The sequence below is a fragment of the Dermacentor silvarum genome, chromosome 9 (genome assembly GCF_013339745.2).
Source record: "Dermacentor silvarum isolate Dsil-2018 chromosome 9, BIME_Dsil_1.4, whole genome shotgun sequence".
Classification (NCBI taxonomy): domain Eukaryota; kingdom Metazoa; phylum Arthropoda; class Arachnida; order Ixodida; family Ixodidae; genus Dermacentor; species Dermacentor silvarum.
In genome coordinates, this window is record NC_051162.1 from 46,710,309 (window position 1) to 46,729,623 (window position 19,315).

General features: G+C 43.7%; 1 protein-coding gene across 1 annotated transcript in view; it reads left to right on the forward strand.

The window, feature by feature from the left end:
- The window catches only part of LOC125940173 (uncharacterized), a 79,943-nt gene that overhangs the window by 19,481 nt on the left and 41,147 nt on the right, over positions 1–19,315 (forward strand). The window contains exon 4 of the mRNA XM_049655959.1: positions 572–680. Coding sequence (XP_049511916.1) covers positions 572–680 — 109 coding nt within the window. The remainder of the gene's footprint in view (positions 1–571; positions 681–19,315) is intronic.

The window sequence follows — 19,315 nt, forward strand, 5'->3', positions numbered from 1 at the left end:
TTCGTTTACCTGAAGTATGAACTAATTACGGCTGAATGACAGCCTGTTTTTCATGTATATACCTTTAGAACATGTTACCTTCTCAGTTAAAAATCATGCACACTGTAATCATCGTTCCGATGTCTTAAAATTCATTCATTTCATAATCTATAGCCGATATCTAGGATGTTCTCCTGGCAGTTTCCGCTTTGGGACCTGCCGACTGCACATTCATCCTGTACAAATGTATCGTAAAATTACGAAACATCCATAAACTTCACACTTCACCCTTTGTTGCCCAGCTACGAAGTTACGTTATAAAATGAGAACGAGCCCGATTTCGAACATCAAAGCAACATTTCGCGCAATAATTCTAATGACTACGATGAACTATTACAATCAATGTTCTTAAACTTGTTGCCTTGCATACTTCTATATTTTTCTGTCCCTACCAGATTCGAGAGAGGTAGGAAACGCATTTCTTCACACAAATATCCGGTACACGTGATGATGTGCGCACAATTTCCGTAGTTATAAAGATATGCCTATACACGAATAGGTAGCCATAATACGCATTTATTCTCTCATATAGGGCTCGCTTGGGTGGCCGGAGCCTGCAGCGTTAAAAAAATGATGGTTGTTACGGATGTAAAAGGTCTACATACTACTTATCTCGTCGCAGCCCACGAAATTGGACACTTGTAAGTTATACAAGAAAAACTCATTCATCTGGTTGTTGTTTTTTTGCTTTTTTTCTTCGTATTGCATATCCTTCCAGAACAACAAGGGCACATAACGAGGTAGCACATTTCACATAGCAGCATGTACTGCACCTCTACACTGGCAACCGTGAGATTCATTAACATTCTCTAAGTTCACAGATAACACTTGAATAATTTCGCTTATACTATATGCGTTAATAAAGATAACATCACAGACGGCTTTTCATCATGCTCTACAATAACAATGTATGTTACAAGCACCAATGTTACACATAGGTAACACCTATGTTATGTTACACCTACGTAACAATGTACGTGCTGTTAAAGAAGAGGTCTGGAACGCAACTTTATCATTTGATACGCATGGCCTTTTCACTGTTTTAGTTTAGGCTATGAACGAGCAACGCCTGATGCAATCCAGAATGCACTTAGTGTACTTGATTTGGGCGCAGGAATTTGTCGCAATATGTGGGAATATAACTATGGGTGGCGTTTGTCTTACCGCTGATGCCACTAGTACTGCCACACGGTAGTATCCTAGCGCTGTTTGGGTTTTTCATTAGATTCTGAAGTTTTACATGCCAAACAGTCGACATGACTATCACGCACTGTTGGGTTTATGGCTGCGTTTGATTACACAATCTTAGGGACCGCCCTACGCAAGCGATTACGTACACTATGGTTCGACACATTGGAATATGATATCAGCAAACTAAATTTACATTAGTGCCTTCAAACAGCTGCTACAGTGCACAGTTACTGTTTTCTTAACTCCGGTAAAAATTGCAAAAGTATTTATATTCGCTGAAAGTAACGATATCTTTTCCTAACGAGGAAACTCATACAGCAGTCGGTAGATCGAAACTGGTGTTTATTAGAAAAGAGAAGTAGGGCAAGAAGACAGTAGAATTCCCTCGTGCTGAAGGCTTTGTCACCTGCTCATGGTTGAAACATATTAGCACATGTATTCCCAAGATCGTTGCGTGCCATCTCAATTTTATGATTCCACTCGATAGGGATGATGAATGACCCGTCCCACTCTGCCTCCATCTACCGTCCTCTACAATCGGGAATGAGCTACTTTTTCTTCTTTAAATCCATGTGACTTAATCGCGAAGTCCCAAAGAGAAAAACACCATCGCTGACTTCCGCTTAGCTTGATGAGGTGGAGTTTACATTGTGAGCGGATGGCTAATAAAGAATGTAACTGAAAGTTGTAACATTCCGTTTCATCAAACATCATTATTCTGGCCGCCACTTCTACCTCTTCTCTTCTCTTGATCTCCCCTGTGCGCTTCTTCCTTATCTTTCACGAGCGTTACACGGGCCTCCCCTCTGTCGTCAACCCTCCTGGGTTGATATGGTACCACGTTGTTCACAGATGATGTTTCAATAACACCTTGTGGTCCACTGTAGCACAGAGTCTTTAAAATTCCTTGCTGATGGGCGGTCTTCACAACCTTGTAGGGTCCTGTAAAAGGAGTCTTTGATCCTTGCAACAAGCACGTAATCTCCCACTTGTATGTCCGGAGATTGGACTGAATGTCGGCGGTCGTAATTTCTTTTCATTGCGGTCTTGTATAGAGCACGTTGATCTTCTGACTTCTTTCGTTCTTGCAGCACCAAAAGATTCGTGATCCCCAACAGGTTGTCTGCGGAAAGCCATTCCGATTTACCATGGTACGCGAAGTACGGTGTACACCCCAAGCCAGCCGTGTGTGTGGTTGTGGTGGTTCACAGCAGCTTCAAGGGCACATTTCCAACTGCCTGGAAATCCTGGGTAGAGCGCGATGAACTGTTTGACGTCCCGTATCGCTCTCTCGGCGAGTCCATTTGCTTCTGGATGGTATGGTGCAGCGAAACGAAGCTCTATGTTCCTCTCGTCAGCCCAACGTTTCAAGCGATCACTTCTAAAAGCTGGACCATTGTCAGTGATGATTACTTTGGTGTGTTTGAACATATCTCGATTAAGCAGTGAGATAACGCTCTTGGAATCTTCTTTTCCGGGCTTGCATGCCACCATGCGTGTGGCCAGTAGAAAAGCTTGCGTATTCGTACTCCCTCCCCCTTTTTTCTGAGCTACGCGAAGTCAAGGTGTATAGTCTCGAATGGCTTTTCTGAATGTTTTTGGATAACCATTGCGCTTCCACGGGGCCTGAACTTCGCTTTGTAGAGCTGGCATTGAATGGCACGTCTTCACATATTCCGAAATATCTTGTTTCATCGTCTTCCAGTAAAATCTTTGTTTAATCTTCCAGTAGGTCCTCCAAAAACCGTCGTGGCCACCGGATTCCGGAGAATCATGATACAGGCCTAATATTTTTCCTACACTCGTTGCAGGCACGTGTAGCCTACCATTTTTGAGAGTCATCTCTTCCGTGCCGTCCCACAACATAAGGGTGACATACTTGTCGTCATCTTGGTTCCTAATTAGCAGTCTTGACAAGGCGTCTGCATCTGGTAATTTTTCTCCTGGCCTGTGAGCGACATCAAAGGAAAACTGTTGTATTTCGCTCACCCATCTCGCCAATCTTCCTTTAGGTTGTGAGAGATTAAGAATGTATGTCAGTGCTTGGTTTTCGGTGAATAGGCTGAAGTGTTTGCCTTCCAGGTACATCCTGAAATAACGAAAGGCCATTACCACTGCCAATGCTTCTTTTTCCGTCTTTGGGTAGTTAACTTCTGCCTTGGTGAATGTGTATGAATAATAGCCGATCACTTTGAGCTGTCGCTTCGGATGCTCACTCTCATCCCTCTGGTATAGTACAGCGCCACTACCATAATGGGAAGCGTCGGTGTTTAGCTCGAACGGCTTCGAGAAATACGATATTGTCAGCACGGGGTCCGATGATATAATTTTTACAAGCTGCTGATATTTCTCTTCGCATTCATTAGTCCACACAAATGGCGTATCTTTTTGAGTCAGCAACGTTAGGCATTTGGTCTTTAGGGCGTAGTCTTTTATAAAAGCCCTGAAATGTCCAGCGAGACCCAGGAACACTCGAAGAGAGTGCAAATCGTACGGTTTTGTCAGCTGGGAGATGCGCTTGACGGACTCTTCTTTCGTACGTTTTGTTTGTCCGTCAAATATTCTCCCTAGGAAGACAACGGTGTTCTTAAAGCATTCGCTCTTCTTCAAGTTAATCTTTAGCCCAGCTTTGCTAAGTGCTCCTAGTACCCGGGATAGATGCGAGCAGTGGTCATCACGGGTCTTCGAATAAATGATGATGTCATCCACATACATGTTGCAGACAATTCCAGTGAATTGGCTAAGCACGCTGTTCATGATCTTCTGAAACCATGCACCAGAATTTTTCCAACGGAAAGGCAGTCGGTTGTATTCAAAAATGTTGAAATGAGTAACAAATTCCGTGAATGGTTTGTGGTCTTCTTGCAGCCGAATCTGCCAATATCCTTTAAAAAGGTCGATGCGGGAAAACCATGTACATCCGCCTGTCTCGTCAATAATATCGTCGATCCCTGGCATCGGGTATGGGAATAAATCAGTCTGACGGTTTACAAGTCTGTAATCAGTGCACATCCTGAAACTGCCATCATCTTTGGGCACAATTGTAATCGGAGATGCAAAGGTAGATGTTGATGGTCGAATAATTTCAGCATCTAGCAAGCCTTGCAACTCTTCTTTTAGCCATTTCTTTTTTTCATAGGACATCCCATAGGGCTTTATTTTAACAGGTGTCGTGTCGCTGAGCTTGAATGGAACTTCAGTTATTTTTGCTGCAGGAGGGTAAACTCCGATGCATATCAGCTCCGGGAACTGTGTCGGTACATCCGGACCTTCTCTGACCAATTTGAGACGTGTTTCAGTGTCTGCACGCACATTGAGCTGGGATGTCTCAACCGCAATATCAACAACGACTTCATCGCGCCATGAGATGTTTATCTTTAATTTCTTCATGTCAGGGCGTGCCAGTATAAAACTAAATGCGGCGTCATGAACAAGCAGTGCTTCTACAGTTGATTTGTTTGTTTTAAACTCCACACACATGCGTGCCCACTTGTCTAGCACTCGAGAACTACCATCGTAACTGTGCACTTTGACAACCTTTCCACTGAATATTTGATCTTGTGGAATCAGTAGCGAATTAACTATACTAACTGATGCTCCAGTGTCAATTAATACTTCAATCATGTTTCCATTGACGCTCATTTGTGCGTACAGTAGGCCTGCCGCAGATTTCGCCAAGTAGACGCTTTCTTTCGGTGTCTCCAAAGAGAAGGAAAAATCCGGGCTTACCAGTTCTTTTACTCGTTTCGGGTATGGAGTCCTCTCTTTGGCTGAGTCAATTTCAGCACAATTCACTTCAGTGCTTTGGCCATAGGACGCCTGGTCTTCCGGGGATCCGATGGTGGAGCTTCGGCTACTGATGTTGCTCTCTTGGTCGCTGGGGACGTCTTTCAGTGTCTGTAGGAGTTCATCCAATGTGGCAGGTCGTCTCATCATGATTAGACGCTGATAATCCTTTGTCATGCCCAGAATAACCAGTGGCACGATTGATGATTCCAGCAGCTCGGGGTCGGCGCGTTGCAGAAGCAAACGTTTCTCGTAAAAGTAGTCGATAACCGATCCTTCTCGCTGCTTGTATGCAATGGCCTTTTCCCAGCATTCTACTGGGTTCAAAGCGAAGTCTCGCAGAAAGCTAGCTCGCCATTCAACCCATGGTACATCTGTGTTGATGGGTACGCGCAATTCGAACCACTTCTTCGCATTTCCTAAAAGGAAATGGCGCATATTATAGATGCGGTCACAGTCCGTGGTCCAATTGTTCTGCGAACATGCATATTCATAAAAGTGAAGCCATGTTGACGGGCTTAACGATGTACCATCAAAAGGTTCTGGCTTGATAAGTGCTTTCACCGCCTGCTTTATTGATAGTAGTGTTGATGACAATAAGGTCAGAAGCTCCCGCTGTCGCTGTGCTTGCTGTTCCTGATTTTTCAAAAGGTGTTGTATGAGATGGCCGGCAGCTTGAGTTTCGCTTTTAACTACCGTTGGTCTACTCGAACTCTCAATCCAGCGTTGGAAGTCAGTGACGCGCATATGCACTCTGACTGAGCCAATGGATTCGAGATTCTCAAGAGATGAATTGGCTCTATCGGCTAAGAACTACAACTGCACAGCACACGGAAATGTACTGAATTGACGTGTCAATATATATATATATATATATATATATATATATATTGTAACAGGAGCCCGGTGCCTGGCACGGGTTCCAAGTGTTGCACGACACATCCCAATATTTGCCGCCCCAACCAACAACTATTCCCCTGACCCACTGCTACTCTATACTTCTGCTTGCCATTCTCTTCCTTTTCGTTTACTTGTGGCGTTCTGCGTTACCACTACATTCGCCGCCCCGTCTATCCTCGAGTTCGCACAGGAGTAAGACAGGAGTTCAGTAGAGGTTTCTCGAGGGACGGAAAGCTTCATCTGGATGACATGAGCAGGAAAAGTGGAAATCCTTACCTGATCTTCGAGCAACCTCAAGGCATGGTGGCTTGAGGTTGATTGCTTACCGGCGGTATTGATTTATCTTCAGCTAGCGTTATTGACTTCGACTGCGGGTGAATGATTGCACCGTGTCAGTTCAGGACGTCCGTGTTGAGAATGACGTCGTGTGGACACTGTTTGAGGATATCGAAGGTGGCAGGGTATATGCGGCCATGGCCGGTAATTCTTGCCGTTTAGATACCACTCGGGGTTATCAGGCGTCCTCCAGCGGTCCGAATTTGAGGGCCTTCCCATGCAGTCTTCATTTTTTCCACTAAGCGGCAATGGGTACACTCATGACGGAGTAGCGACTGAAGCGGTGACTGCGTGGCCGTCGAGAAGGACGACCGGGTCAGTTATTCTTTCTTTTGTGTTGCAGTTTGGTCTGGAAGTCAGATCACGACTCCGCCGTGTTGACTGGTGGCTGGAGGGTCGCAGCGTGAACTCTTATTTTGTAGGCCTATTATTTGCTTCCAGGCTTTGTCGGGACGTTGGCGTTTCGTTGATATGTGATCAAGATAGTCTTTTCAACGTCTTCGTCGGCAGAGGAGGACCTTCGTCAAGTCGGGCTTGGATCATGGCTTTTCGGCGGCGTCCGCTACATAAACGCAAAAGCACCTGCACCAGGTGTCAGGTTGTAAGAACCATCAAGAACGCAGTACCACAACTGTGAATGACCAAACTAACTTTTATTGGAAGAACTTGTGCCCGCAAAAAAAGTCACACTCGAAACGCAACAACAGCACCGATCAGCAATATTTGAACTGCCGGTCAAGCGTGTCTGGTTTTTAGCATGAATCATAGGGGGTCGCAGAGTAATTGTTACATTATAATAATAGAATCACTGGATACATTCATAATAAACAAGCTCCGGTAACAACAGACAACGGATCGAACCATGCATAATATTCGAGATAGTTCCTATGATGCAGGCGCGTCTTGCGCTGAGCGTTCACGTTAAGTTGTTAGTGGGTGAAACGCAGTCGCCGAGAAAAAGATAAGTGCACGCGTCAATATTGCGTACAATGAAGTGCGTTTCTAGAGTAGTGTAAGTATATCTGTACAACACTCGAAAGTGTTCTTCGGTCAAACTAATCAATTGATGACATTTTTATTTGATTGCTATTGCTAATTTTTTTCGAGCGTGACATTAGAAAAATAGTCCGTTTTCAGCTCATAACATTGCACCACACGAAAACCATCCATGCTGAAGATACATAATTATTTTATAAAGAAAGAATGCGAGAAGTTAGTTTGATCTAGAATCATGTTTGTTCAAGGAAACTTACCAGATCTTTTGAGCGAAATATTGTTGCTTGCTCTGCTTCACGAAACCTTTAGGAAGGTTGGTCTTTAGCAGCACATGACGTAGAAGCTGCCCCATCACTAAGGCATTGTTTTCGGGCTTTTCTGAGGGCAGCATTATGTAAGTTACTAGATTTACAGGCGCCATTGCTCTCGGCATCGGAAGTTAGAGTTTGTGCGCGACACTAAGCGTGTTCTATGTTGAGCAGACTCGCGAATGCATCGCCATTTTTTTTAGACTCGGATCACAACATGACGGTGTAAAACCATCAGAGGGCTGCCAGTGGAATGCTTATGTAATGGGCACCGATTTTACATACGCGGTGCCTTTATACTCTTACTGTTCCGAGGTTGCTATTAATGAATTTTTGCGGTAAGTTTTCTAATTTCTCTGTTCATATTTTTTGTGATGCAACATTACACAGACGTACTCGTGCCAGTATGATGGCGTTACTCATCTGAGCCACAACAAGCACCAGTGGGGAAAATGATGGTGCAGTCGCCTTTCACATCACACGTATTACAGTAACGCTGTTATTGCAGCTATAGATAAACTTGAAATAAATTATATGGAGGTATTCTTGGCTTCCAGGAAGAAGCAAATAATGTCAGGATTTCGGAATTTAATTGCCTGGGTAAGGTCGCAGCAGCGATGTGCGAGCAGAAATTAAAGCATACGCAGTAATTGGGGGGCAAAATGAAAATTGATAAACATGTATTTTGTGTCTCATTAGAAGCGGTATACGTAAAACTTGTAGCAGATTTTCTTTTGTCATGGGGAACTAATTGTGGCAGCCAGATTGTTTTAGAGGATGACGATAGTATTATAAGTGATAGACTTATATTTTTTAAAACTTGTAGAATAATTGGCACCTGGGAAAAGAACTTCAAAGTAATCGCTTGCTTCTCCTGTATAATTATGTTATAAAGCGTGGTAGAGGTCTAAATGAAGAACCGAAATAAAATTTATGTGTGGGTAATGTACGATCAAAATTAAGGCAGTGTAGACTCACGACAGTACTTCTAGAAAGTTGCATATAGAAGCGTCCGAGAGCTTTATACTGTTTCTCTAGGCAGCGTTTCCAAGCTTAATGAAAGAAGTGAATGGAGCACCGAGTTTCTATTTGCGTAACGTCGGTGCCATTGCTGCTGCAAAGCTGAGCGAACCGTGAAACTAGTGCGTAATATCAGGATTTGCATACTCGTTTTCCCGTCGTTCGAGCTATTATACCTAGCTCATACAGAACTTTCCTGGTGTTCTCGGATGCTTGAAGAATATGTCAACGGCCACGTAAATTGCGGAAAAGCGACGCATAGTATGTGCGATCTGCGAGAAAAGTATTAGTGTGGATATTTAGAGATATTGTACGAAAACTGTTGGCGCGGGACTTACAGAGCATTTGAAATGCTTTACAAATCTCGCGGAAATTCTGCCGCCATCCTGGGAGAATGCAATGTTTTCTCATGTGCAAGTTCACCGAGAACGGGGTCGCGTGGTGCATATTGACCGATGGTCGTGCAAAGGTCGTCGCGCGTGTGTTCGTTAGTGCGTGCGCCGGAAGTCGCTTAAAAGGAACTTTAGCGCTTCCGTTCTTACCACTGTACACTCTAAAAACAAAGAGTTCCGGGAACTCCTTTTGAGGGAGTATCGGGCTGTCCCATATTTCACTCCGTTTCAGGAGTAAAACGCCTCCATATCGGAGAGAGTACAGCAACTCCCCCGGACAGAGTATTAGTACTCCTCCTAAACAGTGCTAGAACTCCTTCCAGAGTACAAATACTCCACCCCACAAGAGTATTAGTACTCCCTCGAACCGAGTGCTTCTACTCCCCAAACAGAGTGCTTGTACTCCCCCAAATAGAGTGCTTGTACTCCACCTAACAGAGAGTTTGTACTCCTTCAGACAGAGTGCTGGTACTCCTCCGAGTTGTATGAAAGCAGCCGCTATGCAGTGCCATAGTCACATCAGAGGCGATTCACAACACTAGCATGTCGGGGATATTTGATTCCTTCATAGAGAGCTCCTGCACTTATGCTTGGTGAATTAGATTTGATGTTTAGTCGCCGAGTCACTCGAATGAAACATATTTTTCTTAAAAGGTCAACATTTTTATTGATCAAACAGTCATAAGGCAAACTGAGTAAAATTTCGAAAAACATAGAGATACACATAAAATCCGATTACAAGGATTTTCATCTACTTTACAACACATCTTGCAATAATACATGAACATTTTTTTAACATTTCATCGCTAATGCAGTGATAATTATGCTTTATGTTCAATTGGCAACATTAAAAAAATGAAAGTATACAATGTAAAATCAAACAAATAACAAACGCGCAAACTCGCGAAGTATTGGCACTCCGCTTGAAGAGAAAGACGCACCACATTACTGGTCAGAAAACGAATTTCAAGCACTAAACTTGTGTACTTATATATCTTAGGTTACCAGATGAGCTGCTAAGCATGAGGCTGGTAAAGTAATTTGCACAGGAAAAGTTTTTTCATGCCATATTGTAAGACAGCAGCTCGTTTGATAACATCCTATGAAGCGTATGGATGCTCCTGAATGAGAGTATAGGGTATATTTAGAAATATGTTGTATATTTTGTGTAAAGTCACACCATCTAGTTTTGCTTATAATATTTCACACAATTATTCATGCATGGGCTGCACCCCCTTTTACCTAAACGCACATCTTGCCGTGGTTGTCCAACACTATCTCCGCTCGGTGTCAATGCAGAACAGCGGCGTATCATAGCTCCCATTCGGTTGGATCCAAAGCTGATAGTATCTTGGCAGAAAGCTTGGCTTCACTGTTGGCGTCCTCATGCAAGTAATTTCCTGGTGCTGTCGGGATCGTGCCATCGCGCTTTCTCAGGCACTGTATTTCGTAGACAGCTATTGCCACAGCGCACTGACGCATTTCACAACTGTTGTGGTATTCCTTGTTCTCTATTGTATAATTATCTTTCTCATAAGACATCACATGATAGTTTGTTCATTTCGTACAGATGCATATTGTAATGATCAGATCTCGGAAGTGGGGATTTTTGCTTGTAAAAGAATCTTTTCCGTTTAATGGCACATGTTCGTAGCCAAACACAAAGGAGCAACGCAAGGAAGCAAAGAAAAGGAAAAGGCCACACCAGCAAAGAACACCACTTCACACATTTATCTTCATTCTAGCAGCGCCATTTTGGTATCAATGATGACAATGGAGGCTGGCTGGTACATCTTGCTTTGCGATTTTTATTGCGATAGCAATTATATGGACACTCAAAAGCAGGTTTCTGCCGTCGGCGTCGCCGTCGTCGTCGCCGTCGTCGTGAGGTTCCGTATGACGTCAATGGAGATGAAATCGTCGCCGCGCGCCGAACGCTGTATGTGCGAGTGAAAGGGCGCGAGGGGCGCGCGCTTTCACGGGGAGTGAACGCACGGCGGAGAACAAACGCGGTTTCTGCGCCGTGCTCCCTTAAGAACTGCAGAAGTAGGCGTCTCTTTCCTCCTTTACAATCACCATATATGTAGGGCAAACGCGCCTTCTTCCGACGTGCGAGAGGCCGTGGGGGAGGGGGGAGGGGGAGGGAAGGGAGGCGACGTTTAGCTGCGGCACCAAGTGCCTATTTATATCAGAGGCTCCGGCAACAGTCACCAACGCCGCACGCATTTTGAGCGAACGCGGGCAAAACGCCGACGGCGTCGACAACAGTTCTGCGTGTTGCCGGTGCTGCTGCATGTCCAAGTTTATGCAGCTGATAAAGCTAATATCATTACTCCGTATAGCTCTCTACAAATTTGCTATCGCAATTGATGCTTCGCCTTTCAGGTGAAACTGCGACAACATTTTTTTTTTGTCTGCTGAATGCTTCCATAATTCTGTGTGCTACTTGGTCGTGATGCAGGCTAAAGCGTATGCACCATCTCCTGCTACATTAGTGCACTGTCAAATGCGAGTACATTGCTACCCTAATAACTCATTGGTGTTCATTGCGGCTCTTGTTAAAACATCTTCTGGTCTGCCCAATGCAGATGAGAAAGGAATCTCACTGACAAATTTACATGCGCATGTAAAAAAACATGGTGCCCTGCCTCGTTGGGCAATGTTTTCGTGCTTGCTAAGAACGATATTTGTTCTAGCTAAGAACATCAAATTCCTTCGGTACCTTGTCACAACTATCTTCAAATAATTAGATAGGCCGTGAATGTAGAACACCATTTTCTTCTTTTTACACCATTTCCTTCTTTTAATATGGAAACCATAATGTTGGGATGAGTACTGGCACATACCACTTTCAAATGTTTACCAGAATCTCCAAACTTGTACTTATTAGCTACTCTGGATATGTTGATTTCTTAGGTTTCCTGTTCTGCGCCACGGCACTGAATTCGATCAGCTGGCCATGATATCTAATCAAGGTTGCTGCTACTCATGGCTTGGCAGTTTCACTTTTCCCTAGTTTAGTGCATGTTGAGCAGTACTTCAGGAGTTTTTTCTGTGCATTTCTCCTTCCGACTCATACAGTTTATCATTTGTTGTCATGGCGTTCATGCAAGTCTTGTTATTTACAGGTGAAAGTTTGGAGATACTGTTAAAGTAGAAATTGAAGTAGAAAGGTTGAAAGTGTGACATGTGAGACTCAGTCCAACACTATGTTACTAGGAAGACAGTGGTGCATTGTCCATGGCTTCTCCTAATTTTTCTAAGAATGTCGTGCGTGCAAGGTACAGGAAAGCCTTGATGTGCTCAGCATGGAATGACTAGGCTCGCACTTTGCAGGTATTGAGAGGGACATTCAGAGTAAAGGTATTTCACAAGACATCGCACAAGGATTGCCACCATGTTTGTTACATGCATATGCTCCGCTATCTCTGATATTCATTTCTCCAGCAGCTATATCTACATCAGGCAGACTGTGAGGCATTTTAAAAAGTGCCTTAGCAAACAACAACATAATATCAAGGCAGTAATGTGCTCGTAGTTGGCAGTGCACTGCTGGGCCTGTAAATTCCAGCCACAGATTAAGAAGATGCAGGTCCTGTACTAGCATCGTGACCGGGTGCCAGGAGAAATTATGGGAGCATTCTTAATAAAGAAGAATCAAGCTGAAACATACAGCTAAACCTTGTTCTAATTGATTTAAGTATGGTTCTGCTGAGATGAAGACAGCTGTCTGAAGAAGTGGTTTCTTGCTTGTTTGAATGTATTTTTTTACAGATTATCTTGAGAGTTCCTTCTTTTTGACAACAAACGTTCACCATGAAGTAGCATGTCAACTATAAAAGTGGACAGCAACACAAATTAATTCGTCAGTTGATAGTCAGTGCCATGTTCCTGTTGTTGTGCCTTTCACATTCCCCTTTATTGCCCTGTTGTTAACTATAAACCAGTACTAACTATCCAAGTTTACTATTCTTCGGAACCTATTTTTCGTATTCAGATGTCATCAGTCATACAAGTCTTTGGATTGTTGACCCACTCTCCTCTTTAATGTTATACCTTGACCGTACAAATAACTAAAATTATGCTTACAATATTAACTTGTGCATCGCAAAAGGAATATAAAATTTCAAGGAGCACTAGCATTAAAATCTTGCCCATCACATTTCCTGCCTTATTTCGTATATATGACAGCTGTGCTTCTCAAGAGCAGCTAGCATAATTAGATGACCATTTATTGTGAGCAGTTAAAAATGCATTGTAACTGAAGTGTGGCATGGCTTCAGACGTGAAACAAAAATTGGATGTGATGAATTCATCATCAAAGACTAATGAAGCATAAGCACAGGCAGGAGAGTGCACAAAGACAAATAGGTGAATCATCAATCGGGAAGCGCACCATCATGTTTTAGAAATAGGTTCTGTGCCCATGGTTTTGCATGCGGCTATGCCTGTGCTTGCGAAATGAACCAACTACCTGAAACCACAGTTTTGTTTTTCCTACTGAACTGGTAAAAGCACACTAATGCAAAAAAATTATGGCGGCGGAATCTTGTCGTTCCCTTAAAAGAGGTATATTTGTGATTGGGCATACTTATACAGTGCCTGAAGCCACTTATAACTGTTGTCAAAAGATGGGTGTGCACTGGCAAATCAGTTCTTCGTTGTACAATGTGCAATTTACTTCCTTTTACAAGCAAGAAACCAGACCCCCTGTGGCATTTATCGCGTAACAAAGAAAGCCTTTCTCGCATTCTCTATGTATTGTCTTAAATGCTCAATGCAGTTTAGGTAGCATGGTCACTTCATCCTTTAAGTGACTATGCTACCATGGTCGGTAAGTGACCGCCCCCCATAAATGCACTCCCCGTGAGGGCATTTATCGGTAACATGAATAAATGAAAAATAAATGTGTCCACAGAACTGCGCTGACCAATTTCCATATTTCTGGTTCATGGTGTTGGTTTATGACATTACTATTGTATGACAAACCTGTATGACAATCACAAAGAATTTTGGTGGTGCAAATAACACCGTCCCATTCGAAACCGTGTCACCATGTGTGCAGATATTGTCACGCGTGACGCAGAAGTTGTGTACCTGGACATCACGTAGAAGTCCATATGTCAGCTTAAGTTCGCGACTGGCTGCCTTAAACGTTAAAGCATTGTCAAAATAAATTACACATGGCAAACCATGGCACGAAATAAATTGACGAAGGGCCAATAAAAAGGAATTAACAGTCATGTCACTGGAAAGTTCTCAGTGAACAGCTCGCCTACAGCACCGGAAAATACTACAATGAATGTTTTCACAGAGGCGTTTCTCTTCACAAACACTGGACCAGCGAAGTCGACGCCTGTGGTGTGTCACGCGTCAATATGAACGAATTTTACTTTGTCACACTATGAAATTTAATTATTCAGGTACAGAGAAATTGGAGCTTCATTCCGTATCCACTGAGATTTTACACATGTTAATAACATTCATCTCTGGGCTATTTCAACTATAACTAAGGTCAGAATGGGGACAGCACCGACTTTCAACTTGTGTATTAGACACCTCTTTATTTTTTTTTTGAACAAGAGCATCAAGCAGGTATTCCAGTTTATTCCTTCAGCTCATATATTTCGCTTTCGTGGGATACTACGAGCACAAGTTGTAAGCCTTGCACAGCTTCAAGGCAACACAGGAAGTGTTCAGTGGGCAAATAGCTACTCTGTAATGGCATAATCAGTTCTTCCAGTGGTCACTAAAGATTTCTAAAATGCTCATCAAGTGTGTGTTTGGTTGGATAATGGAAATGTAAGCTTAAGAAGTCACGAGCGCATGACTGGTGTTGACAGCCATGCTAGTTGGAGTGCCTAATTCTTCGCAATGAATTGGATAAAAACATAGGCGCCACTGCTCTCTAACCCACTGAGAACACCCCTTGCATTATTTCTCACGTGACTGCGCACTCAATCCTAAGTACAGAAATTTACTATGTACAAAAATGCACTAATCTCATACAAAACTTTTGCCTGCAAAAGCCATCAATCTAAGGAGGTTTCTTTTTGCTCGATTATATGTTCACATCGGCCAATCGCTCAAGAAGTGTTCCCTGCTGGTGCTGTCACAGTTTTTTCCATTGAACACATCCCTGCTTCCACTTGCAAACTTGGCTGGCAAGTAGATTTAGTCACCATCATCAAAATATCAAATATCCGCTAACACCACACGGTTGAGTGTCATAGAAGGCGATACACCAATTTTACATTGTGTCAATTTTTCATTTGAAAGTGACTATGTGCCTTATAATTAAGAGTTAACGTGCGCAACACGGTGTATGCAACCGTCAAAGGCCTCGCTCCTGCTTCCAGAGGTCCAAGCGGTATTAATGAACTGGTCCCTTGAGCACGTGTGTAAACAACAACGCCTCAAACCTAAAGTGCTCTGTCCTAATGCTCCCGCTTTCTTCAACCCTATTAGGGAAGCCATACATATAAAATTTGGCATACAAAATAGATAAAAGGTAAGACATGAAAATGTGCCTGGTTCATGACATCTCTTAAAATTCAGAATGACTGTAATTTGTTTTTACTCCCTTATATTTACGTGGCGTTAAATTATGCTAGCAGCAAACAAAGCATGAGCTTTTGCTTGTATAACCAACACAGGTACCCTGTTTAGTGAAAGTATAATTTCACTAAGCGCATCTGCAATCTCATTGTACCACTCTTTCTTGTCACGTGCATAAATCTGTTAAGAGGCCAGACAAAAAGAAGTCACTTGTCACAAAACTAATCAGCTGTTTTTCAAAACATATTTCTAACTTTTCAATGACACTTACTCCTATGTGCCTGTCTCCAGAGAGCCTACATTATCTTGACTTGCCCATCAGAGATGTTACAGAAATTGCTATGTGAAGGTTATTGCCAAGAGCATGTAACATACTGTCTTTTGAAAGTTTTCATGCCATTTAGGTATATGGTACGCCCAGTATACCCACATTTTAGTTTTCTTGTCCAAATTGCATGGCAACGCATTTTGATGCCTTGGAGTGCGCTCCTCTGCACCACGTGGAGTCGTGCTGAGCTGGCTCCTTGACACCATTTTGTCCTTTCAGCTGTTGAGTTTTGTAAAACGGGTGCCTGAAAAATATTGTGCGTGGAAATGAACACGAGGAAATATAGTGAAACCATGTAAAGACAGTCAAGGAAAAAGGTCGTGACACTAAGAAGCCTTAGCACTAAGTATTTCTACTGTAATGCATGTGAAAACATGTAAATGACTGTATTAGTCAGCTTCCAAAGCAATTTCAATTTCTAGACTTAAGGAAAAAAAAGAAAACTGGCCGTTAGGCCTCAGTCCAGCACCAGTGTTACAAAACTTCTGAAAAATAAAATATTAGTCACTCTTGGCACTTCGTAAACGCATCCCCTCCTCTAGGGGAGAGAGCAGTGGTGGTATTGTCTGCATCTAATTTCTGACATTATCAACAAATATAATTCCTGAAGATAATTCGGCCTCTTTGGCTTACCTAAAACACAAGAAATCAGCCGCCAATGTAAAGTGAACATAGCTAGCGGAGTTAAGAAAGGTATAAAGACTACACTCGGCGTACACAAGTGGCCAACAATAACGCAAATGTGGTGCTAGAAGAATGAGGGCACATGACATAAAAAGGAGTTAAAGCACCTTCAAAGAAACCCATCAAACTTATGACACCGAATTCTGTACGCTCTGCTTATGCTGCCCTTGAAGCTGATTACAATATGAAGTGCTCAAATCTGCAGTCATTTAACCAAACAGTGAAGCATATAGTTTTTATGTAACCTACCAAAAAGCAACGAGCGCAAAGCTGCATGACGAATTCAGATGTGTCACAAACACCGCTCGTGACACATCCTAGGCACGTGCCCACTGTGCCCCCTCCCCCCCTCTGGTTATGACACTGCTCAAGGCATAACTTGAGGTTCATATTTGCAGTAGGCATGACAATATGGTCATCCAGTTCAATGAATAATTTTAAGAATGACAAGAAACAGTTCACTGCGGCCTGCATTTAAGCTTTCTAAATGCATGAACTTATATTCATTTATGGGGTACGCAGTGGGGTTCATGTTTGACGGACTCGACTCTTGCTGCAGTTTGAAATCTAGCATTTTCCATTCTTGAAGGCACGTAAAAGCTTGAGTTAGACCAACGTTATTAGTTTATTAGAACAATTCATAGTTTGTGCATGACAAACGATTGGTAAACTACAAGGCAACATTTTACTTTGATACTTTATTTCTCCAGGAAAAATATCAAGATGGTAAATAGATTTCAATCTGCCCTGCAATAGCAACGAGCACAACTTACGCTTGAAACCTACAGAGGAAGGTTGATTTAGCCGTTCATGCGACATAACTTTTAAGTGCCAACTCATACTTGCAAATGCACAGCCAAATCGACAACAGTAAACGTGGAGGCGGAGTCAATAGCAACAATGTAGAACTTCCCTGCCACTGTAATCCTACAACAACAGCCATTATATTCGATTCCAGTGCATAACTAGCCGTTCGGCCAGTCACCGAGTCCATACACAAAGCGCCTGTTCACGTTCGTATCTTGCTCGGAAACCGCAACACGAGACACAAAATCAGACATAAATTCACACCAATTTATTACATTGGCAAAAAAGGTGGGTCTTTATTCAGCCCAAAACAAGAATTCCCAATGCGTGTTCGGGCAGTTTAACATTACGCGCCAAACTGACCTCACGCAGCGTGCAGCTATATGCCTGCGGCAAGTTTCTAACTTGCTGCAGACATATATATAACCCATGGGATACACACTGTCAAGCGTGTGCCTCAATATACCGAAAGCACGCCGCCAACAAGCTCACGCCTTTTGTTATGTAACTCCTTAGTTAAACAGCGCTCCGCACACCGTAGACTAAGAAACTGAATAAATTCAAACACACAAAACACACGGTAAGCACACTCCGCATTGGCACGGAATCATGGGCTGGTGAGGAAACCTTTTTATACGACGCCGCGCCTCACTTAGTATTGAACACACCGTGCTTCACTCAGCGTCTGCGATTTTGAAAGCTCTTACGGATAGCGGCAAGTGAGAAAATCAAATGCAGTCATCGCGACGACCGGCTTTTTCTATTGACATGAATGACGCAGTACGCATACCTAGTCCGTTGGCAATCGCGGCGGTTTAACAGGCTTAACTTCGCGTTCACTGCCTGGCGATAGCATGTCATATAGCAAGAATGTGCCACGTAAGTTAGAAATCACTTACCGTGGAGTATTTGCTGTTGAATCGAACGAACGATGAACTACTGTCATCTTTTCGCGGCGGTGAAACGTGGCTGACACAAGAGTTTTCTTGGATGGCCTTGGCGCCCGCCGCCTGCCCGGGCCATATTTCTATTTGCGCCTTCGTACAGCGCTCGACCGCTGGCGCCCCACTGCGCCACTCGCGCGTACCATGTTTCTAGCCGCCGCCGTTGGAACGGAGGAGGCGTTGACGGAGAACACGCTGGGCTGGTGGTGACTAGCCTGCTGTTAGGGGATCGGTGGTATTCCTAAATAAACGCATCACTGTTTTGATAATCCAAATATAATCTCACTATCAGGGAGGGAGCAGTCTACCTGACTGGAGCAGTATTTTTTTATTTGGGGTGTTGCTACACTGCGCTCCGCAACACCCCAACGACCGCCGCTTCGCGTCGGCGCCCGGCACCACGGCTTCCGCCGTGGCACCGGGGCTCAACTGACCGTGCTGGCAAACAGAGAGGAAAAAAAAGAAAAAGCGTGACTATTAAAAAAGAAAAATTCCAGCCATAGCGGGAATCGAACCCGCATACGAATAATCCTTAGGCGAGCGCCGTACCACTCAGCCACGCTTCCAGGATTCGTATTCATGCGAACCATATGATTGCGTTCGAGCGCCCTCGGCGAAAGCAACCATCTAGAAACGCGGTACGCGCGAGCGGCGCAGCGGGGCGCCAGCGGATCGCCTGCGGCTCTGCGCTGTTCCGCGATATTGTGCGGGCGCGCGGTGGGGCGATTCCGAAACAAAAAGTAGTGCGCTCATCTCCGCACCAGTTTGCGCTCTGGATGCTAGTTCTCTTACAAGAAAAACTATGCGCTCTTTGCTCTGCCTGCGCGAGCGACACATCGCCATGTTCCCCGACCAGCCTCATGCTGTTTGAGCAGCAGTATATGCTACGTTTTGCTCTCTGTCGCCGCAAGAGTGGAACGGGCATTCCGCTCTCTCTCAGATGGGCGGAGTATAAATAACATTTCACTATCTCGCCGCGGATAAAGTGAACAATGCATTTCACGCTCCCCGTCATTTTGCGAGAGT